General features: G+C 41.2%; 1 protein-coding gene across 2 annotated transcripts in view; it reads left to right on the top strand.

The window, feature by feature from the left end:
- The first annotated feature begins 6,962 nt into the window (after nucleotides 1–6,962).
- glra4a (glycine receptor, alpha 4a) overlaps nucleotides 6,963–25,452 on the top strand; it is a 47,370-nt gene continuing 28,880 nt past the window's right edge. For both annotated transcript variants that reach the window (XM_058076009.2, XM_058076008.2), the window contains exon 1: nucleotides 6,963–7,201. In XM_058076009.2, the coding sequence (XP_057931992.1) occupies nucleotides 7,134–7,201 (68 nt within the window). In that variant the 5' untranslated portion in view covers nucleotides 6,963–7,133. The remainder of the gene's footprint in view (nucleotides 7,202–25,452) is intronic.

Raw genomic sequence — 25,452 nt, 5'->3', positions numbered from 1 at the left:
AGGGTTCAATTCCACCCTCGGCCATCTCTGTGTGGAGTTTGCATGTTCTCCTCCTCTCCTGGAGTTTGCGTGGGTTTTCTCCGGGTACTCCGGTTTACTCCCACATTCCAAAAACATGCTAGGTTAATTGGCCACTCAGAAATTGTCCATAGGTATGAATGTGAGTGTGAATGGTTGTTTGTCTATATGTGCCCTGTGATTTTTTGCAGTTTAAACACTCAGGTAGACCCACTGACATGGGTTACTTTGAGGTAAGACGCTCTCTTCTACTACAACTACTACTATTTCACAGACAACCACTTACTTACACAAAATAAACACAGCGCTAATACAAAGAAATCTTGCACAGCAGAGCAGGGTGGAGGGCAGGCGTACCCTGGCACGCCCATATAAGGACGTGGTGCTTCCTGTGATGTCACAGGGAGCCAGTGTTGAAAAAAGTCTCTGAAACCATCCATTCACAACCGTTTTTCAGGGCTCACTTCCCAAAGCGCAGATCTCATTATCTGAAAAAGCATAATAGGTCCCCTTTAAATAATTTAAATGTTTCAAGTTGTGTACTCTTCAACATTTTGTGGAATCAATTCCCATGTAAAGTCGTGCCATCTACCTTTAAATCTCAGCTTTTCGTGTCGTTGCACTTGTGTATTGATTTGTGCGACCAGAGGGTCTATGAGGCTTGGTTGCTCACCGTACAAGCAATGTGTCACAAAGACAGAAAAGAACAGCTTGTTGAGAACAAACCATCAACCTCGTTCCAAAGCAACTCAGGAGTACTGAAAGAAAATGTGGCCCCCACCCTCCTTCCCCCAGTGGCCCATTTAGCTTGTGTCACTATATTCCATGTTTGTCAATAAAGTTTGACCTTCTGCACTCCGGTTAGTGTGCCCATCTATCTGTGCCAGCGTTTAAAAATACATCTAAGCTTGAGGTCAAGTGTGAGCAGGTACATTGCAGTTGCTCGGAGCGATCAGTGGGATGCCCTGGTCCTGTGACGGGTGGGTCAAAGAAAGAGTTACTCATGCCTTCAAAGGACAGAGAGGGGAAAATGGACACTGGTACGTATTTTTAGTCTGCTTGAGGGGAATGCACTTTGATGGATACACACGCGATGTCGGGTTATGATCATTGTTTTGTTCATTTCAAACATGCTTAACAAATTTAGTACATCACAACATCCATCCGTCACAATTGTCACAACATGTCCCAAACGGGCGAAGAGTGTTTTTTTAATTCAAATCCCTTCTCCATGTTTCAATAAAGTAAGAGTTTTTAATCAGGTTAGATTTAAGGATTTTAGGGATATCCATTCATGCCGGTATTGGTTTTTCTGCCGATAATGATATAGGCACGTGCCACACAGCAACAAGCTAGCTAGCTCAGTGTGTCCCCTTTCAATTGTAAATCTGTAGTTTGCAATGAAGGCACTGGTTAAGGGGGGTGTTCATGCATTCAAATATTAAGCGCTCAGGGGTGATGTGCTGAATGAGTCCAGTTTCTAATTCGTCAGACTTTCATACTTGGCACTTTGTTTTGAACGGATGTTTGTGCCCCATAAAAATGTACAACTTTCTATATTGTGATTTATTTAAAGAGTTTTGATTAGACAAAATGTTTACTTTATGAAAATAAAAAGGCAACAAAGTTGGACGAGCTGGCCAAAGCTACGTTTGTTGCACTGACAGGAGACCATAGTACAGTAGTAAGCAACCAGCTTACTGCCAAGCCAGCTGTAGTACTTCAATAAATACAGTGATACTTAGATACTTAATTAAGCCCAAGGTAAATGTGTGATGGGATGGATGGATGGATGGATGGACGGCTGGATGGCTGGATGGATGGATGGATGGATGGATAGATGGACAGATGGATGGATGGATGGCTGGCTGGATAGATGGACAGACGGATGGACGGACGGACAGAAGGATGGACGGATGGATGACTGGATGGACAGACGAACGGACAGATGAAAGGATGGATGGATGGATGGATGGATGGACAGACGAATGGACGGACAGACGGATAGATGGACGGACGGATGGATGGACAGACGATAGACGGATGGAAAGACGGATGGACGGATGGATGAACGGACAGACGGATGGAAGGATGGATGGATGGATGGACAGACAAACGGACAGATGAAAGGATGGACGGACGGATGGATGAACAGACAGATGGATGGAAGGATGGATGGATGGACAGATGAATGGACGGATGGAAGAATGGATGGACGGACGGATGGATGAACAGACCGAAGAATGGATGGATAGATGGACAGATGATGGATGGATGGATGGCTGGCTGGATAGATGGACAGATGGATGGACGGATGGATGACTGGATGGACAGATGAACGGACAGATGAAAGGATGGATGGATGGATGGATGGACAGACGAATGGACGGACAGACGGATAGATGGACGGACCGATAGACAGATGGACAGACGGATAAACGGATGGAAAGATGGATGGACGGATGGATGAACGGACAGACGGATGGAAGGCTGGATGGATGGATGGACAGACGAACGGACAGATGAAAGGATGGATGGACGGATGGATGAACAGACAGACGGATGGAAGGATGGATGAATGGAAGGAAGGATGTACGGATGGACAGATGGATGGATGGATGCACGGACGGATGGATGGATGCAGGAATAGATGGATGGATAGACGGATGGAAGAATGGACGGACGGACGGACGGACGGACGGACGGACGGACGGATGGACGGATGGATGGACGGACGGATGGATGAACGGACAGACGGATGGAAGAATGGATGGACGGACGGATGGATGAACAGACCGAAGGATGGATGGATGAATGGACAGTTGGACGGAAGGATGGACGGACTGACGGATGAATGGACAGACGGACGGATCGATGGATGGATGGACAGACGGATGAATGGACAGATGGACAGGTGGATGGATGGACGGATGGATGCCTAAAAGGCAGCCACTCATGGCAGCACCAATTTAAAAAAATCCGAATTGTGATGTAACAAGATTAACCACAGAGTCAACATGAGATTGACTATTTTCTTAATCAGTACTAATTAATCAGCACTAGTTTAAATACATTACGTGTGTGTTTTGAAGGCTCATTATGTTTTAAAAAAATGTACTTTTGATTGTTTTGAAACTTGCGATCCAATGACCATGGGGGGAAAAAAAACGGGTTGACGCCAGATCGAAGCACTTTTGATCACCACAGCGAAACTGCAGAGAGATATTCCCGGGCAGTCACCTGTTGTTTTGCAGCAAAAAAAGCAACAACAAAAAACAGCCAAAACCCAAGCAGACTCCTACAAATAATATGACCGTGACAGCTTGGTGCCCATTGTCATTCCGGTGGTTCTTTGCAATGAGGACGGCAGTGACGTACAGAACGTGTTGTGGATTCACAAGACAATCTTTGGCTTTACTTTCTTACATGAAATAAAACGCGGAGCCAACATTATGCTTGTGTGACAGTGTAATCTTCCAATGATTTGGCTGACTGACTCATCATTTGTGCTTTGTAGAAACGAGCTTTCACTCTGTCAAAAGCTTTTTTTGTGTGTGTGTGGATGGGCTGTGATTCTGGCAGCTTGGCCAGCCATACAAATTGAATGGATGTGTAATGCATGAGGACACATAGTTGGCTCTGTCAGGAGTTCAGGAGTTGCTTTTTTTCCTCCTTCATTTATGCATCTGGCTACCACCGAGGGATTTCTATCCAAATACATATTCTATCCATGTGAGTGTCCAACATGCTACAACTGTATCTGCTGCAGAATACACAATGGCCAGCTCAATTTAAAATGCAAACCATGGTTTTAATAAAGAATTATTTGTGGAATATACCGTATATGCTGCATTTATTTATAAATAAGAAATAATCATTTTCATCACCCACCCTCGGCCGTCAATGTGTGGAGTTTGCATGTTCTCCCCGTGCATGCGTGGGTTTTCTCCGGGTACTCTGGTTTCCTCCCACATTCCAAAAACATGCTAGGTTAATTGGCCACTCCAAATTGTCCATAAGTATGAATGTGAGTGTGAATGGTTGTTTGTCTATAGTATGTGCCCTGTGATTGGCTGGCCACCAGTCCAGGGTGTACCCCGCCTCTCGCCCAAAGACAGCTGTTATAGGCTCCAGCACCCCTGTGACCCTCGTGAGGAAAAAGCGGTAGAAAATGAATGAATGAATGAATTTTCATCACTGCTTAGGCTATCTATCATGATACATTCTCTATTCTTTTATTGCCAGTGTAACTTGTGTTCAAAACAAATACAACCCAGACTACATCTATGAAAATAGCTATGTGTGCAATAATGAGAAAAGTGTAAAAAGTTACTAGAATCTTATCAAACCTGCACAGCAACACTGCCAACATCGTCATCTCCACTCTAAGTTCCTTTAAAACATTCCAAGGATAATCTCTTGAGGTGATAAACAGCATGGGTGGCTGCACACAGCAGACCAACCGTCATGCAGAATGTTATTTAGACAGAAAGTAAGGATAAGGAAGAGGACGGACCACAAACAGGCTGCTGCAGGTCAAACCCTCAGGGGTGGCTTAGGAGCTGGAGATTGGGACTGTCTGGCAGGCTGAATAGTCATTTTTCTGCACATAAAGGAAATCCTCCATAGTCGCTTCGGTTATTTTTTATGCACATGTAATGATGACATCATTGGTGGGTCAAGTGTGCGTCGAAGGTCGAGTCGTCTATTAAAGAGCAAGCATATAGCCCCCCTTTGGTTATATTAAGACCAAGCACATTATTGATGGACATGCCAGAGTGATTGCCACAACTGGAAAGTGACCTTATTTTGCAAGGACGACTACTATTAATCTGCAAGGCGACCATGAGGGCGGGGTTTAAGGTTATGGAGGAAAGCTTTTGACATTTTCAGCATTTTTTGTTATTTCATGACTAGCGTAATGTAGATTTCCATTCTACAATGTTTTTAAAAATGCACTTTATGTGAGTTTTTACATATTTGGACTAAGCGTCTATTAGTCATAACTATGACCACATTACACAAATGTTAATTTACAGGAAAACCCATCTGATTGGACAATGAGTGTCACAGTTGCTGAAGCCGCATAAACTAGTAGATTTGATTTATTCTAATATTATATAAGTATAAGAGCTGTCATCAATTCATCCATCCTTTTTCTATGCCATTTGTCTTTATGAAGGTTGCGGGTATGCTGGAGCCTATCCCAGCTGTGGTACACCCCGGACTGGTGGCCAGCCAATCACAGGGCACATATAGACAACAAACCATTCACACTCACATTCATACCTATGGACAATTTGGAGTCGCCAATTAACCTAGCATGGTTTTGGAAATCAGAGTCCCTGGAGAAACCTCAAGCACACACGGGGAGAACATGGAGATGCCCAAGCGGAGAATCGAACCCAATCTCCTGACTGTGTGGCCAACATGGTAACCCCCTAAAGGGCTGTCAATTAAAAAAAAAGAATTCATTTGTAATGAATGATTATTAATCTCAGTTTTGTCCATAGTTAACTCATAATTAATTGCTATTAATCTCATATAGAAGTTTTGTGGTAACTGATTCAAAGTCTAACTCCAAATTATGATTTAAAAAATTATAATAATAAAACACAATTCTACAAGTGTCTATGCAAACGTTTGATGCAAAACAAGCCAGCTTGTACAAAATGTCAAAAATGCATACTATTAAAATAGTAGAATATTTGTTGTTGTCTATAAACAATATATAGAATATAAAATTGTACAATTCCTAATTTAGGATGAAGGGGAGGAAGGTATTTTGTCTTCCTGAATAAAAGCGGAGCAATCCAATACATCTTTAACACGTGGGTCTCACTGAAGATAGGAACAAGAAGACTGAGAAATGGCGCGGACTAAAGGTTAATCTGCTCAGTCTTGCCCCATGAATAGAAAAGAGTGACATATCTGCCATCCCCGCTCCGCGAAATCATCCTGGGAAAAGACGAATGACTGACATGGAGGCAATTTGATGGTAGAACTCTGTGAGTGATGTCCCACGTTGTGCTCATCCACAACACACAGAAAAGCTTTCAAAGTGTGCATACGCTGATCTATAACCTGGCCTGCTGAATGTCTGAAAGCCTGCTGGCATGTATCTCATCTACAAAGCAATTTATCATGTGATGGACCACACTAGGTTCCTACTTGGAGAATGTTTCTGATATCTGATGGAACCTCTAACTACCCTTTGATTGCAAGTCTAATTGTAAGTGAAATAATTGTCATTATTTATAGAGGATGGGGGATTCTATTTGAGTCAAATGAGTGGGCAGATGTTTTGCAGCTGATTCCGACTGGCTGCAGGCTTATGAATCCAGCAATAACAATTCAGATGTAAACTAAGAATAATAGCTTTGTAATGGTAATGGTAAAGATTGTATTTAAAAAGTCATAAACACGTTTTCTATGCTCTAGCTACGAAAATTCCACTAAATTCTTAAGGCTGTATTACATTTTTATTCCAGCAAATAACCACATTCACCACAAAATTTTCTTTCAATACAACTAAACTATATTTATACGAAATGACGTCTTTTGATGACGTCACCGATGACGTTCCACGAGAACAAGGAAGTGCAGCAAGAACTACATACAACACACAACTTACACAAATAGCTAATTTATGTCGCCCTTCGCACACCACGCGTCCTAATTAAGATTCAATTACACACAAGACCACCTTCTATGCAAAAACCTGCTGTTCCGGTTCCTTGTTTTTTGTTGTTTTTTTTATCAATCGAGGGCCAAAAACTACCGAGCTACTGCCTGACAGACATCCGCCTGGCAGCACGCATCGACCGGCGTGAATGCGCTCAGCCCCCCCGGAGCGTGTGGGAGGAAGAGGACGAGGAGGGAGGGGAGGAGGAGGAGGAGGAGGAGGAGGAGGAGAAGTTTTTCAGCCAACCCAAAAGGAGCGCTCAGTCAGAGAAGGCGTGCGAGAAAGAAAAAGACGATGCCTGCTGACATTCTCTTACACTCACCCAGTGCACGGTGGATTTTCTGATTTGACCAAAGTCACATTATTAATATTATATTACTTCTTTTTAAGTTCTTCGACGTGACCGTGGAGACATTACCAGAGTCGGAGGATGCTCCCACAGGTCATCCGGATTCTTTACGTCTTGTCGTTCTGCTTTTTCCAAGGAGGCTTTATCAGGTGAGGATCCACCAATCAGTCATTGACTTTTCTTATTATGATTCATGTTTACTTGTCAACCTCCAATTAACTTCCATCAAGCAAACTAACCCTTCATAGATATGCATCTGTGAGCTTGGTTGATAAATAATGCAATGTTTCAAGCACATTAGTTCCCTGTGAGCGTGCTGTATTCTCTTCTAAATAAGTTATAAGGCAACTTAAAGAGGCCAAGCTACCTGTGGAATTTCTGGCTTGTTGTTGCTTTGCATTGCATTTTTATTTTTTTAAAGCTCAGCTTGAAGTTGAATGATGAGTGTGTTACGTATAACTGCAGGTGAACTGTGCATATTTCATGTGTTTTCACAAGCTGTGGAGTGAAAAGTGTGCCTTAATGGCAGAGACATTGCAAGATGCATTGCACGGTTTAGTTAAACATTGCAAGGAAAAAGATGGAATGCTTCAGTGGATGGGGGGATTAGTGATGAAATCCAAAATAAAATCGAAACAAAAATGACTGCAAGATGACTAAAAACAGTGTAATGTACATGCCAGACAGCTAGTTGGCGATATCAGTTTATCTTCAACAAGTGTCACTTGAGTGCCGCTGGTGACTGTCTGTGACGTCTAAATAATGATTTGGATAAATAATGGTGACTCACAAGCAGTGTAGTTCATTTCCGGTGTAGAACAATGAGAATGGGTAGTAGCACTTCCTGTCCGTCACTTAACGTGTACCGTGTGGGACAATATGTTCCTTAATGTTCCTTACTGAAAAATGCTACTACTAATACATGTACAATCACACACATGTATACAAATTATAAAGACCACAGAAGAGATTAAATAACTGCAACAAAAATGAAAAAATGCACCTGATTAATCGCGAGCCAAAGTGTGAAAATCAAAATCCTAAAAAAAACCATTGTTTTATACATTAGATGTGCACAAATAACCCATGTATGTGCAGCAAAATCCCACTAATCACCGGGGTATACATGCAATACACTATATGCCTTGCTTCCACCCCCATCTTCAAACTTTTATTTGCATTAAATCCCTCTTATTTCATGCCCTGCCAAACTTCAGGTGAGAGTGGAAAAAGGAATTAAGCTCCACATAATCTCGCCCAGGGAACGGCAGCAGGCCCAGGGGTCGAGGAGAGAAACGGGGGGTGCTTGGTGCATGGTGGGGGCACCACTTAGCCCCCGAGAGCAGCGGACTGACAGCATCTCCTCGGAGAAATTAGACGCTCGAGCCAGCGAGGGGGACATGAGGGAGGGAGAAACGGGTAGGATCTGATGGAACCAGACTGGAATGGGAAGGAAAATATGGCAGCAAAGAAATGGAGAGTGTGATTCATTTAGCTCGAGGCGGCAGAGACATAGAAAGGGTTCAGATAGGAAGGAGAAGATGAGAGAAGTGTCATAGATTAGGAAAATTATTTTCAAAAAATTGATAGATTGATAAATTCTGGATGGGAGTGTCACTGACCAGGAAATGAGAATCTAGAATGAAGATATGAACCTCATATTACTTGTGTTGGAAGTCACAATGTAACTGCCAGATGTGGCCGGGACCCCCGAAGTGACGTAATTAAAAGTGATAACTTTCACTAACTTGCTTACTATTGCTTCGCCAGATTGTGTTTCATGTCTAAATAAGTAAATATATACATATATATATATATATTTTTTGCAATTTCAGGCCAGTGAAGTAGAATTCTTCTTTCTTCTCCAAAAGCAAACAAAGGCTGCAACTAACGGTTATCTTCTTAGTCGATTAATCTCAAGCTTGTTAATTCACGCTTGTTATTTTCTTAGTCAATTAATAACAAGCTTATTTCACGTTTGTTATTTTGTTAGTCGATTAATCTCAAGCTTGTTATTTCATGCTTGTTATTTTCTTAGTCGATTAATCTCAAGCTTGTCATTTTATGCTTATGTTCTTAGTCGATTAATTTCAATCTTGTTAATTCACGCTTGTTATTTTCTTAGTCAAGTAATAACAAGCTTATTTCACGTTTGTTATTTTGTTAGTCGATTAATCTCAAGCTTGTTATTTCATGCTTGTTATTTTCTTAGTCGATTAATCTCAAGCTTGTCATTTTATGCTTATGTTCTTAGTCGATTAATTTCAGTCTTGTTAAGTCACGCTTGTTATTTTCTTCGTCGATTAATATCAAGCTTATTTCACGTTTATTTTGTTAGTCGATTAATCTCAAGCTTGTTATTTCACGTTTGCTATTTTGTTAGTCGATTAATCTCAAGCTTGTTATTTCACGTTTGCTATTTTGTTAGTCGATTAATCTCAAGCTTGTTATTTCATGCTTGTTATTTTCTTAGTCGATTAATCTCAAGCTTGTCATTTTATGCTTATGTTCTTAGTCGATTAATTTCAATCTTGTTAATTCACACTTGTTATTTTTTTCGTCGATTAATATCAAGCTTATTTCACGTTTATTTTGTTAGTCGATTAATCTCAAGCTTGTTATTTTACGCTTTTTATTTTGTCAGTCGATTAATCTCAAGCTTGTTATTTCACGTTTGCTATTTTGTTAGTTGTAATTTCACTTTTGTTTTCTTAGTCGATTAATCTCAAGGTCGTTATTTCACGCTTGTTATGTTATTAGTCGATTAATCTCAAGATCGTTATTTCATGCTTGTTATTTTGTTAGCCGATTCATCTCAAGATTGTTATTTCATGCTTGTTATTGTGTTAGTCCTTTAAGCTCAAACTTGTAATTTCAGTCAATCAAGTAATCGTTTAGGCCCCACCACAGGGGTCAGCAACCTCTGCAGCTCTCTTCAGCCTCCTAGTTTCGGCTGACTTGGGTGATTTTGCTGGATGAACACCAAAGTGGAAGAAATGTGCATTTTCGAAAACATCCATACCAAAATATATCAAAATATCCAACACACCACAAGTCTGTGAATGCATCCAGAGTGTGTTCTGACTGCTGATTGGATGAGCAAGGGCAGGGGGAGGAGGGCCAGTGTGTGCAGTGAGACATGAAAAAGAAGATTTATTGAGCGTGCCCCCACGGCAAGCTATCCATAAGAATATCTCAGAAGAAAATGGAGAGTTTAATTCTGAAGGGACATATTTCTTTGCCTTTTCTGCTTGTGAAGCTGGATTACCCAAACAACAAAAATTGTCAAGTTTAAAGACGTTTTCAAAACAAGCACACAGCTTTTTCTGAAAAGCACCTAACTGCAGTTGAGTGTAAGAGTGCATTTTGGGAACTACTACAGAAGGTTGAGCAGAGTAATCACACTTTCATGAAGTGGATAAACGCTCCAAACTCAGCCACACCTAAAATGCATCTCTCTACAAAGACAGCCAAGGACAGGAATAATAGAATGGCGATAAACATTACCGGTAGGCAAACTGATGACATTAATTCAGTGAAAACAAATGCACTTGCTTGTGATGAGTCAGGTGATGTAATATGATATGGAGCAGCGGCACTGATATGCAGATATTTGAACTCTGATTGGCTCTTTAAGCTAAAGCTGGTTACGTGTTGTTTTCATCTGACACAACTATGGGAACGAAACAAAAAGACTATGCATGGTTTAAATGAGGGCGCTAACCAGAGTTCCTTTTGGATGAAATGTATGAATTTCAACTTTACCATGAATTTCTCACAGATTTATTTTCACAGGAGTACACTTTCACAAAAGATTCATTCATTCATTCATTCATTTTCTACCACTTATCCTCCCGAGGGTCGCGGGGGTGCTGGAGCCTATCCCAGCTGTCTATCCCAGGGCACATATAGACAAACAACCATTCACACTCACATTCATACCTATGGACAATTTGGAGTGGCTAATTAACCTAGCATGTTTTTGGAATGTGGGAGGAAACCGGAGTACCCGGAGAAAACCCACGCATGCACGGGGAGAAGATGCAAACTCCACACAGAGATGGACGAGGGTGAGATTGAACCCTGGTCTCCTAGCTGTGAGGTCTGCGCGCTAACCAATCGACCAACGTGCAGTTTTTTTTTTATTAAAAAAAAAAAAAAGTGAACTGCATCAATTTGCTTTATAAGAATGTATTGTGTGCATACAGAGGTCGTGGGTGTGTATTTACTCAACTGTAGAGAGCACCAGGCATGTATCAGGGTCCAAACGTTGTCAAAAAATTTACTAATAAGAGATAAATAGTAGACATTTTGAAATTATTTTTACACACTCAAAAAAAAAGATGCACAGTGAGTTTTTAAAGGGACTTATTATTATGCTTTTTCCACTTTTTGGACGTATAAATGTAGTTGGAATGTTGTTAAACCATGCTAAAGTTTCAATTTGGAACATGCAAACTCCACACAGAGATGGCCGAGGATGGGATTGAACTCGGGTCTCCTAGCTGTGAGGTCTGCGCGCTAACCACACACAAAAGATGTTTATGTTTAAAACGCTCATGAAAAAACTTTTCCACATATGCTGTTGTTTATGTGCGAGTGTGTGATGCTGCAGCCACTTAAACATACACTAACCCGGGTGCAGAATATCAAATTTGTAAAAGGCTTGACTTGCGAAAAGAGACGTGTTATGCACATGAATAAATTTGCATATTGCTGCCATGGCTCCCATCCCATATTTACACCAAACTTCCACATCAGTGGGTATCCTGAAACCGTTAAACACGTTAACATTGGCATGAGACAAGCATCATTATTGTTTGATATTGAGACTGCTTAAAGGAAATCTGAGATAGCGCGTCAAAGACGGGGCACCCTGTTATTTCTACGCTATGAATGTGGAGATGTTTAATCATGATGGTCATGCATCCTCCTTTGCATTATAGCATTGTGTTGCAAATGTTGCACTGAACCAACCATACTTTTATTAATTAAATTATGGCAAACTTTGCGGCCAAATTTTGGTGTTCACGGCTATTTATTCCCGTCTGCAGTCTGGGCATCAAAACTAGTAATTGATTCCGGGAGTCACGATTCTCAACGATTCCCAAACCTACCGATTAATCATCAATTCATTGTCACAACTCTAAGCCAGTTCATTTGATTCCAGGCTCAGATGAAAAGTAGCTCCAAAAACAAACAATGAAATGAACTCTGTGATTGGCCGGCGATGCACAGCATCCGCCCTGCAACCAACATGTCTATCGGTATTGTGTTTGTGTACGTTTCAGTGTTTCAGTGTTTCAGTGTTTCAGTGCGTGCCATCTACTTGCAAAAACCTGTGCAAAATTTGGGGATCCGTACGTGATGAGTACAGCCTCAGTGAGGATTTCGGTTGCTAAAAAAGGTTTTCGTTTGTTTGTATGCATCGTAACTCCGCTCCGACTCCCCACACGATGCGCATTAAAAGAGAAAGAGACCAAGTGTTTCTTTCGTCATGCAAACCATGTGATCCTCACAAGACGCTTGCTGACAAAGCGCACCTCAACCCGGTGTGTGTGTTCTTGTTAACCAGGGATGTCCAAAGTGTGGCCATTTTTTTTATTGGTCTGTAAATGGCACATTGTAGAAAAAGTAACAAAGAAAAAAATGAAAGTTGTAGAAGAGTTGATACTAAAAACTAATGAGTCTGCCAGATCACTTACACACATACACAGTACACATATAGCTGAATAATAATAATTATACAGTAATAAATATAGCAACTTCTCATCAATCCATGTTCATTTCAGACTTAAAATAATGTACCAATTTAAGAAACAATATTCAGGGCTAAATATATCTGGGCTTTTCACATTTTTCATAATTCAATATTTTTATTTTTCTCATTGAAAATGAATTGACAATTTTTAGTATCACCACCTATTGGTGGACATTCATTTTACATGTAACGTTACATGTAAATTTCTGCTTATTCTGAGCATGGTGGCATGGCTAGGGTCGTGGATTGGTCGTCTCCAAACCTTTTTGTTGCTGGTTTGATCCTCAGAACTAATTTCTAGGAAATTTCAACTTTCATTCTGCACTTCATTTCACCTTCAGAATTCAAATGCAATTTCTACTAAAATTGCTTCATCAATTAATGGTTTCACTGTACTTTGATAAGTAGTTTTTTCAGTATTACTCAAGTTACTGCAGGATTTTCATTTTACACGAGGTTCCACCCTCTTGTCCAAATATGGTAAGTGTGGGTGGCCACACGCTGTCTTTTCACAACACTGATATCCACCCTGTGGTCATGTGATGTGTATCAGTTGGATGACAAAGGGAGAGTGAAGTGAACGGCGTTGACGTGAAGGTCAAAAGGAGATGAGCGAGGTTCCACTGCATGTCCTTGCCTGCAGTCAGTGAGAAACCCACAGCAGTGAGATGTGAAAATAGCCTATATTATATACTATACTATATTATATTATTATATACTGTCACTTTTCTTCTTACTGGATTATTTGACTCGTCCGTTCATCATTTCAGCTTGTGCACGATTTGGCCCTGCTTTAGAGGGCAAATGATTCTCAGATCCCTGCTGACACCCGCTCCAATTAAGATGATGTGCCACTGTGATACTTCTGCAAGATGTCAAAAAACAAGACTGGAACATGAAAGCAGACTTCCTAAAGAGGACAGAGAACTGTTTTTTTTTAACCTGGATTACAACATTATATTGTCCAATATTAGTTCAGACGATGTACAGTATCAGCTTCTAGAATCCTATAGAAAGTTTTAACACTAATTGGACGTTTAGAAAGGTCCCCTATGAGGCAGAGTGATTTTTATTGGTGTTCTATCAGTGATTTTTGTCGCTAGAGCCTCTTTATGTGCACCAGGGAGAGAAGAGGTGCTCAAACACCTTCAAATTGGGGCTTTGCATGACGGAAAAACCTTCCTCATGGAGATAGTCCTGCCTTTGACTCCACTTGCTAGATGAGCCTTCTCCATCTCTACTTCCATCTATCAAATTTCTATGCCGTTGGGGTCGTGGGGGTATGCTGGAGCCTATCCCAGCTGTCTTCGGGCGAAAGGCAGGGTACACCCTGGACTGGTCGCTAGCCAATCACAGGGCACATATAGACAAACAACAATTCACACTCACATTCATACCTATGGACAATGTAGAGTTGCCAGTTAACATGCATGTTTTTGGAATGTGGGAGGAAACCCACATGCATGGGGAGAACATGCAAACTCCATAAAGATGCCCAAGCGGAGATTCCATCCATGTAGCCACCACTTTTTTTTAAAAGCAGGCTTTGCTGCACATCTTAAAATAAAGACTGGAGTTCGGCCAGCCATCAGTCAGTCACGTGTTGTTTCTTCAACGAATACGGTACCTTGCTTTTAAAATGGGACTGTAATGTTCACAGTGTAGCTCATGTACTGTAGCTACGCTAGTGTCGCTATTGTGTGTGTCAGACTGCTATATTCAGTAATGCCTTTTCCGATGGGTTGATAAGCTCGTTGTGAGTTTTCTCACAGCTCATGATTGGCTCCCATGAAGAGCTGCCTGGTCTTCACAGATTCATGTGCGCCACAATATGTCATTTAATGACATGGACATATGCAGTTTAGAGAAGTGTTTTTCAACCTTTTTTCAGCACGTTTTTTACATTGGAAAAATTTTGCGGCACACCACTAACCACCTCACATGCATCACTATGTTTATTGGAGAAACGAGGCAATCAGCTACATGTTGCCACGTGGACGATTATTACATTACTCGCCATAATATATATTTGCAAAATGATATTTGATAATTCCTCACGGTACACTAGAGTCTGGTGCGTCTTATATACTGTATGTACAAGTTTTTTTCTCCAAATTTAGTGGGTGTGGCTGAAACACCAGCTGTATTTCTTTGGATTTCCAAAACAATCTGTTTTAATTTATTCCACTCACGGCCCTCCTCCGTGATTTGTCACATTCCTAAGCATTCCCGAAGACTTCCGGACTGATTTAGTTGATATAGGTTTTGATAATAAATGAATAATCTACTTGAAATGTGGTTAGGAACTACTGGTAACTCAAGATCTACTGGTTGGAGACCCTGACTAACCGTCTAAGAACGTGTATGAAGTGTGGTAACACAGGTCCCCTTTCACTAAGTGTTTGACATCGATAGTTAAAATGTGGTCGTTACATGTTTTTTTTTTATTCGGTGGGGGGCGGGGCCAACAGCTTGTGCTCACCGCACACTGTGATTTTTTCTTTTAAGCATGCTATCCAAAACAAAGAGCCTGGCGTGGTGTAGTGGTTAGCGTTCTGGACTTTGAAACGGATGCTTTAGGTTTAAATCTCCACTAGTAAGCACCATCAGTTCATCGGGAAGGACATCCGGAATGGGCTCAAGCCAACAAACAGTATCAAAAAGAAACAAACGCTGGTGCTTTATTTGTTATAGTTAATAGTTTAATAGTTTTTTGAGCCACACTAACCCCTTACGAAAATGTGCAGCTATGGATGCTCCATTGTTTACACACGGGAGCAGCTATTAGCTTTGAGCAATCCTGCTGTATAGCAGGAGTGAACAGTGGAAAAGACAGTATAAAGGTTGCTGTGTGAAGACGGTATCAACCATGTTTACCATCTGTCGTCATGGGGAACGTGAGATGGGAGAGACTACCGTGACTGCAGGATTATTGCACTGAAGATTAGATTTAACTTTTTCTATACTAAAAAATGAGAATACACGGTTGAATCGAACTCGGGTCTCGTAGATGTGAGGTCTGCATGCTAATCACTCGTCCGCCGTGCAGCCCCCACAAATGTTCAATTATAGAAAAATATAGACAATATTAATGTATGGGACCAGTAAATGAGAAGTAATATCTAAATAATTTGTTTGTGATGTACGGACAAAAGAAACATTCTGATCTCTATCTAATCCAAGCAAAGTTGTCTTCTTTTGTGACAGATTGACCGCTCAATTGTAGCGCTCTGAATGTCACTGCCGGGAGAGAAAGGAGGGAACGACTAGCCCCTCTGAAGGTCATGGACGGGAATAATCAACAGCAAAGGGAAGGGGAGGCAACAATCGTAAAGAAGTACAGTAACAATGAAAAACACTTGGTACTAGATTTGATTTCTTCGCTATTTAATCTGTACAGTTTATGATCTGTTTCTACTATGTGTCGTTCATGAGTAAGCACAATACCCTCGGAATAATTCACAGAGCCATCAGCTAATAACACATAAGAGTCAGCCATGGATAAATAATGCTCCACTCTGAACCAATTAGGCAGAAAACCGTCTTGTCCTGTTACTCAGACTGAATAGTTCTGGTCAAGATATGTAGCTAACATGACTGGAGTCGCTTTTACTTTGTTTTTCCGCCCGAGGTGTCCATTTGGTCAAGTTTGCACAAACCAATCATCTCAGTACGATTCCTGACTAACTTGGTTTTGGTCCCGTTTTGATGTGCTCCATCTGGCAATTGAGCATTGCACATACAGTTAGACAGTTAGGTGACTTGACAAACCCGAGCCCTATTGACTTGTCATAATTCATCAGGTTTGACTGCAAACATACGGTGAATGTAAACTGCTGACCGGAACTGTACAACTTGTCTTTCTTATATTCCAGTACAACTTTTCATAGTAGTCGACACAAAGATACACAAGTACAGTTGATGGTCAGACCATGTGTAGTTGCAGGAAGCCATGGATTACTGAGATTACACGCTGTGCAAAAAAAAACAAAAAACAACCCAGAATGTTCTCGAATGTGATTTTCTCCAACAGGCAGTCACAAAACAACTTTCGCTTCAGTTAAAGGTATTGATAGAAACGCAGACCCTGAGTGGGAGCTTGTGGATGGACTGGTGTAAATAGTCCACCATCACCTTAGTTTGGCCAGGTACTACATTAGTACCTCGTTATTAAACTACTCCAAAGTAAATTCAATTCATCTGTTCCAGACGGCCAAAAATGTTAACTACTTTTTTGGGCACTCAATTCTTCAGAATGATACATGGGGGTCAACATGTCTGGTACTGGAACCTGGTCCCCTATGTGTATGTGATATAGGAGTTATGTTTCTCTCATGTTTTGTATGTGTATTTTGTTGTCATTATGGTATTATTGTTTTTTTGTTGTTCTGCCAGACAAGAACCTGCTGCAAACTGTCTTTTGACCGAGTCCGGCTCCATTATTTGAAAACCAACTGTGGCTTTTAATGAACTAAATGAAATGAAAAAAGGACCAGTTTGTTCTGGGCAATGTGTGACCACACAAAAAACCGAGACAGGGTACAAAAACTCATTTTTCATCATTTTTGTCATACGAAAACCGGGTGTCCCAAAACGAGGCACCACAGTACGAGGATATGCGTAGTAATCATAGTTACTACAGTACGAGCACATGCAGAGTAATCATGAGGTACTACAGTATGATCACATGCAGAGTAATCATGAGGTACTACAGTACGAGCATATGCAGAGTAATCATGAGGTACTACAGTACGAGCATATGCAGAGTAATCATGAGGTACTACAGTACAAGCATATGCACAGTAATCATGAGGTACTACAGTACGAGCATATGCAGAATAGTCATGAGGTACTACAGTAGAGCTTATGCAGAGTAATCATGAGGTACTACAGTAGATCTTATGCAGAGTAATCACAAGGTACTACAGTACGAGCTTATGCAGAGTAATCACGAGGTACTACAGTACAAGCTTATTCAGAGTAATCATGAGGTACTACAGTAGAGCTTATGCAGAGTAATCATGAGGTACTACAGTAGAGCTTATGCAGAGTAATCATGAGGTACTACAGTAGAGCTTATGCAGAGTAATCATGAGGTACTACAGTAGATCGTATGCAGAGTAATCACGAGGTACTACAGTACGAGCTTATGCAGAATAGTTATGAGATACTACAGTACGAGCTTATGCAGAGTAATCATGAGGTACTACAGTAGAGCTTATGCAGAGTAATCATGAGGTACTACAGTAGAGCTTATGCAGAGTAATCATGAGGTACTACAGTAGATCTTATGCAGAGTAATCATGAGGTACTACAGTAGAGCTTATGCAGAGTAATCATGAGGTACTACAGTACGAGCTTATGCAGAGTAATCATAAGGTACTACAGTAGAGCTTATGCAGAGTAATCATGAGGTACTACAGTAGAGCTTATGCAGAGTAATCATGAGGTACTACAGTAGAGCTTATGATGGTCACCCTAATTTGTGGAGTGGAGTTGGTTTTGGTTTGCCTCCATCGTTCCATAGTTAGCATCTCACGTTGAGGAGCCTCCCTGAACCTCGGATTAGGCAGTGAGTGATCAAAGTTGCCATCTAATTAGACAGGACGGGCCTCACCCATGGAGGGAACATATTCTCTTAATTGCCTTTTCATTAACAAGGCTGGTGATCAGGAAAGCAAATCGTCGACAGCAATGGCGCTTCCGAAGGACCATTAGACATCCATGGGTGAACATGCTAACTTTTAGCGCTATTAGAGGGAAATTAGAAGAATAGAGAATTAGAATAGAAAATTGGTCTTTCTCCACGTTGGAACACATTGCTCCAATTTTTCCTGCATGCCTAATGAGCCCTGGTGTCTGAGTGAGCCCTGGTATGTCTTCTTCACAGGGGATGGGTCAGCTTTCTGCCACAGCGCCATCAAGAATTGACATGCCGGCTTTATTTACAAGTGCATCATGCTTTATGGCAGTGTCGTAATGTTTCCTTATTTTGGCCTTAATGATGTGTGCAGCCCCTCTGCTCACACGGCTGCTGTATGTAACGACCTATTAGCTTCTGGTGCCACCTCCTCCGTGATCAATAGGCTCATTGAGGGAGAAAAGGATTTGAAATACAATGCAATTCTTGTGCATTTATCTTCACTGACAATGACTACTGCCACTCGTGCACACTGACTAGTCCACTCCTTTGACAGTAATCCATGTCTGGGTGTCAAAGTCTGTAAAATAAGCCAAATTCAACACCAAATTTGGTATTGTGTAGTTCTTTGTACAGTAAACCTCGGATATATCGGATTCAATTGTTCCCACTGGTTTTGTCCGATATAAGCGAAATCCGTTATACGCGTATACCGGAAAATGTCCGTTTTACGCATATATCGGATTTATATCCGGTATATGCGTAAATCTGATTTTATCCGTTATAAAAAGGCACTTCCTTGACTATGTTTCCAATGTACCTGGACGCGCAGGCAACGCTGCAAACGCTGCAAATGACGTCGTATAGTGGCCTGTCACGATTCGGCGAATTGGAGCGCCACGATGCGACCATCCGATATATGCGAGGGAAATTTAATGGAAATGCATTGGAACGGGACTGGAGATTTTGTCCGAAATAGGCGAAATCCGTTATAAAAAATCCGATATATGCAATGAATTTTTATTGGAAATGCATTACAGAAAAATTGGTTCTTTTTTATCTGTCCGTTGTGAGTGAATTTCCGATATATCCGAGTCCGATATATCCGAGGTTTACTGTATAATAATAACAAATTTGGACCCTTGGAAGCATGCAAATTCAATTCAGATGAATTGCTGACTGAATGTGGCGTTAAAGATCATTTATCAAAGTATTTTGCACTAAGTGAAAGAGTCTTTAAAGACAGTCAAAGAGTCTTTAACTGTGATTAACTTGCTCCGCTATGTTGTGTGCATGTTTGTTCTGTGCTGCAACAGCCTGTATATATTTTACACGTAACAGTCCACCTGGTATTATTGTATCTGTAAAATTGTCATGCAATCTGCTATTATTATTTATTATTTTATATTTATATTTAAATATTTTAAAAATAATAAAATATTATAATAATTACAATAAAATTAAAATAATAATTATTATATTATTATTGTGTAAAATATGCAAATATAACAATAATATTATATATAATTAATATAATAATTAGCATTAATATAATTAATATAATAATTAGCATTAATATAATTAATATAATAATTAGCATTAATATAATAATTATAATAATCATAATAGTTCTAATAATTATTATAATAATTATAATAATCTAATAATAATCATAATTGTTATTATTATTATTATGTGCTTGTGTCCCTTTTTTCAGGAACACTTTGTAAACAACAGACCATGTCAAAAAACGAAATTGATAAAACCATCAAAAGGTTGGCTCAGGCCATGATGCCAGGTTGTATGTTGAGTTTAAATGAAATACTTTGGAAAGATTGGGCGGGCCGTATTCAAACACTTGGCGGGCCGGATGTGGCCCCCGGGCCGTAGTTTGCCCACCCCTGCTCTAGACCCAAGTTTGATTCCACCCTCGGGCATCTCTGTGTGGAGTTTGCATGTTCTCCTTGTGCATGCGTGGGTTTTCTCCGGGTACTCCGGTTTCCTCCCACATTCCAAAAACATGCTAGGTTAATTAGCCACTCCAAATTGTCCATAGGTATGAATGTGAGTGTGAATGGTTGTTTGTCTATATAGACAGCTGGGATAGGCTCCAGCACCCCCGCTACCCTCATGAGGATAAGCGGTCGAAAATGAATGAATGAATGTTGTACCTTTTCATGCAGTAGAACAAATGGGAGATGCTGGCAGTGATTCAGGCGTCTGCGAGTGGTCAAGAGAAATAGGTGATAGAAAATGACAAAGATTTAAGGTGAAAGAATAGACGAGAGGAATGAAGTACTTCCAGCCGTGGCAGAGGGTGTAATTCCGTGTGGATGAAGGTCCAAGTGTTTACTGGGCTAGTCATACATCTCTGAACAGTTTCATTTCTCTTCTGTATTCATTTGAGATCTTTTTTGTTTAGAAGAACAACCTAATTAGTTCAGGCTCGAGCCAATAAAAAAAAATGACGGAAACATCTCTTGTCAAAGTTTATTAAGCTATCTCAATACAAACCCGGGGGTTTAATGATTTCGATCAATCTGCGCTAACCCTGAGTAAATTGCAACTCTGCTCAGGCGTACTAATAGTATTGGAAAGATGCAGTCTTTCGGAGGGCTTGACATCTGCCAGCACAAGTGATGCTTCCGGGCTCGGGTGACAGTATCAAGCTGGGCGGTAGAGAAGCCAGATTTATGGCCCCGGTGGCTCGTTTCTTACTCCGACTGCCACCTCCCGGCTTTTCCAGAGCAGGCCTAACTGATCTTGGCCCCTTCTAATGCCCTTTTTTTCAGTCTGGTGACTCCAGAAATGTATTCGTGTGAAACGCAATAACCTCCTCTTGGTGATTTAATGCTTTTATCCGCCGGGGGCACCCTGAACACGGCATGATTACAACTGATCCGAGACACACTACGCCAACTCCCTGAGTCCTAATTGCTACATCTGCTGTCACAGGAAATACATAGTTCATCTTCCAATCCCTTTCTCATCCAGCAGTTTAGGATGAGGAGTTGTTTTGAATTAAGATCAATGCAAATATGTGGATCAAGGAACCCCGATTTAATATGTAATATGCGCTGTATTGACAATTGATTTTCAGGTTCTACCACAATGAACAATCTTTGTCCCTGTATGGACCTTGTTAAAGCACTGGGGCACGGCCATGTTGGAAGAGAAAAACCATTGCCACACAGTTGTCTTTGTAAGATGAACAACCTCAAATTCCGAATAATTTGTACCATATAATGCATCTTGGGCTGCACGGTGGTCTAGTGGTTAGCATGCAGACCTCACAGCTAGGAATTAGCTTCCCCAATGCAAACGATTGTTGTAGAATGCCAAAACTGACAACAATGTTGTACATATTTGCAAAAAATGTTGCATGTTTTGAGCTGCACGGAGGACAAGTGGTTATCACTCAGGCCTCACAGCTATGAGACCCGACTTCAATTCCACCCTCTGTCATCTGTGTGTGGAGTTTACATGTTCTCCCCGTGCATGCGTGGGTTTTCTCCGGGTACTCCGGTTTCCTCCCACATTCCAAAAACATGCTAGGTTAATTAGCCACTCCAAATTGTCCATAGGTATGAATGTGAGTGTGAATGGTTGTTTGTCTATATGTGCCCTGTGATTGGCTGGCCACCAGTCCAGGGTGTACCCCGCCTCTCGCTGGAAGACAGCTGGGATAGGCTCCAGCACCCTTCCGCAATAGAAAAGCGGTAGAAAATGAATGAATTAATGAATATTGCCAAAAAATAAATGTACAAAAAACACTGACATTATATATATAACAATTTTACAAATTACTTAAAATATTAATTTAGATGTATTTTGATTTCTATTTGTTTACATATTTTTATTACATTTTTTAAATATGAAAAATAATTTTATTAGTGTGCTGCACGGCGGTCGTGTGGTTAGCATGCAGACCTCACAGCCAGTGACTCTAAATTGTCCATAGGTATGAATGTGAGTGTGAATGGTTGTTTGTCTATATGTGCCCTGTGATTGGCTGGCCACCAGTCCAGGCTGTACCTCGCCTCTCGCCTGAAGACAGCTGGGATAGGCTCCAGCATTCCCGCAACCCTGAGAAAATGAATGAATAACGCATCTCAGTGCTTATTTTACAACCTCTCAGATACTGGGGATGGCATGGGAGGTCAATAATTATCCTGAAAATCTTGCGTCTAATAACGGAAGCATCTAATCTTGTGACTTCATAATCAGACTGTGTTCTGTAATCTTCCTAATGCATCCTTGATATCAAAAAGGGTGAACGCTAAGGTTCTTGTTCTTCATGTAGTCAATTATGGGCACCGATGGCATTTGAACCGAAGCACTCTTTGACCGTCCAACCATTTCAAACATCCATTAAGTACTCGAGATAGGAGACTAGAGTTCGAGCATTCACCCAAAGCAATCCTTGCGATATCCTTGTCGACAGACTAACAACAGATGAATCTTGCATGGGTTTCGCTTCAGACAAAGTGATCCTTCCATATGTCTCAACAACCTTCTTTGTATTCAGGCCACATTTCGCTAAGTCCAACATCTGATGATATCAACCAGCACCGACTGGCTCCTGTCAGTCGGCGCCAGAGAGAGCTCAAAAACTGGGATGGAGGAACTCAATTGACAAAGGGTGGCTTTTATGTATCGGGAATGGGGGGGGGATAGACAGCTGCTTTATTCTTGTACCGTCAACCTCTCCTTATCTCTATGAGCTTTGTTTGTTTGCTCATGTTTTTCCGGGGGTGGTAAAGATCTCAGAGAATCGAACCTTTGTATTGTCGGACTTCCCCTTAAAAAAAAAAAATGTCTAGATCAATGCAATTTCAACCCAGACTTCATCTTATCATCTCTTGTTATTATTCAGTTACTAGAAGGAACTCAACATCGTTGCCATCTGCCGGCTTATTATCAATTTCTGATATGAATCTTCGATGCACACGGTGGTGCTTCGAGGATCTTATTCAAAGCACGATGTCTCTCATTGCTCAGTGTACCACCACCAACCACCCCGTCCACCCATCCTTCTGGCATTTTAAAGCCGCTGGGGAATCTCCTCCATGGCTCCTTTGTACAGAAGTAGATTCCACTCAATGCACCATGTACATAGACTGTAATTAGACTGTGGTGATTAATGCCCTCCATTTGCTACATGCGGCAACATGAATGTGGATGGAGATGTCCACTCCCATCAGTCTCAGCATGAATCAAACACTCTGACAGCATGCATGCTATTCTTCTTCTTCCCACAAACCGATATCCAGCTGCCACTTAGCCTTGCGCTAACTTTAAGCTACTTATGGAAAGGTGTAGGGCATTGGCTTTAGCGAATCTTCCATGGTATTTAATTGCTGCTGATGGAGGAAGTAAGGTTATAGATGGTGTTTTGCCCCAGGGACTGTGCACTCGTGACGCTGCATCACAGGTACTACAAGTCAAAGCACTGGCGGGTGAGATGGTGTGTGCAACTCCGGTTGACATCCACCTGTGCCTTTAACCAAAGAGTACAGAACCGGGGTTCTGTATGGGGATGCTCAAATTCACCCCCAAGGTCATCACAGTGGGCTCTTATGTTTTAACGACTATTACAGCTTAAGGTTTTTTAGCTACTTCACAACCCCAAAACATGGATGTTTGGGGCCATATTTTCACAATGTTCTGGACCGGGGGCCCCAGACTGTTTTTACTCAATCAATCCCAGACATTTTTCAACAGCTGTCCCTCTTGGTAGCGTTTTGTTTGTTTTAACCACTTCTGCAACCTTGGGCTTAAAACTGCACGGCGGTCGAGTGGTTAGCGCGTAGACCTCACAGCTAGGAGACCAGGGTTCAATTCCACCCTCGGCTCATCTCTGTGTGGAGTTTGCATGTTCTTTCCGTGCATGCGTGGGTTTTCTCCGGGTACTCCAGTTTCTTTCCACATTCCAAAAACATGCTAGGTTAATTGGCGATTCTTTGTCTATATGTGCCTTGTGATTGGCTGGCGACCAGTCCACTGTGTACCCCGCCTCTCGCCCGAAGACAGCTGGGATAGACTCCAGCTCGTGACGATAAGCGGTAGAAAATGAATGAATGAATAAATGAACTGCACTAAAGAAACAGTTTGAAAATAAAAAAAAAATGTAAATACTTCTTTGGTAGCGAATGAGTTAAAGGACACAACATTAAACAAGATCCTATTTAAGACAAGAGTGCTTTGCAATTTGTAAGAACTCTCAATGGCAGGAGCACCTTGCTGTTTTTTAGAATCTACTGCAAAAACGCTAGGTCAAAGATCCTCTCTTTGACAAGAGCATTTAAATAATAGGCCAAATGAACTGCATTATTAGACTTGGTATTAACGGAACCAAACCTATCAGGCATGAACGCACCCCAATGTGAATGTGAGAGGATGCCAAGAGAGGATAAGTGGATGGATTAAAGGCGTCACACAGAAAAGGTTTCACTCCTAGACTCTGATAGTTTGTTTACATCTGTCAGCATCCTTGTTGACTCAAATGTTTGTGGGTGTGTGTTACTGTTTTAGAAAATCCAACAATGTGATCGGTGTTTCACTGGAAATGTCCTGAACCAAAAGACCTTGTCGTCATCTTCTCACCTGATATTGTTGCTTTCGAGATACGTGTCATAGGACCCGTGGAATTGTTTGGAACATAGCATTGAGTTGAACCCAATTGCAGACCTCAACAAATAACATAATAAAGTTTGTTTACTTTATTATGTTGTTTAATTTATTTCTTCTAAAAGGTGTCTGCCTGGTCCAGTAATTGTGCTTTTACGGCTGTGGTAAAACCTGCGGTTTGGTGCTGTGGTCAAGACCAAAAATGTCAAAGAAAAGAGGGTACTTGGTGTGCATGTTGGTGTTTAGCGTTCACATATCGTTTTTGTCACGCATTGTTTGTCCCGGGTCCAAAGGCTGAACAAAGGAACAAAGAAAGTTGGGACTTGATTGGGCAGAATGTCAAATATTCCCAACCAAAATGTATTTTG

Source organism: Doryrhamphus excisus, linkage group LG23, assembly GCF_037039965.1.
Source record: "Doryrhamphus excisus strain RoL-2023G ecotype Guam linkage group LG23, RoL_Dexc_Guam_v1.1, whole genome shotgun sequence".
NCBI classification, from domain to species: Eukaryota; Metazoa; Chordata; class Actinopteri; order Syngnathiformes; family Syngnathidae; genus Doryrhamphus; species Doryrhamphus excisus.
The sequence above is the reverse complement of the archived record's forward strand: the minus strand, read 5'-3'. Positions and strand labels throughout refer to the sequence as shown.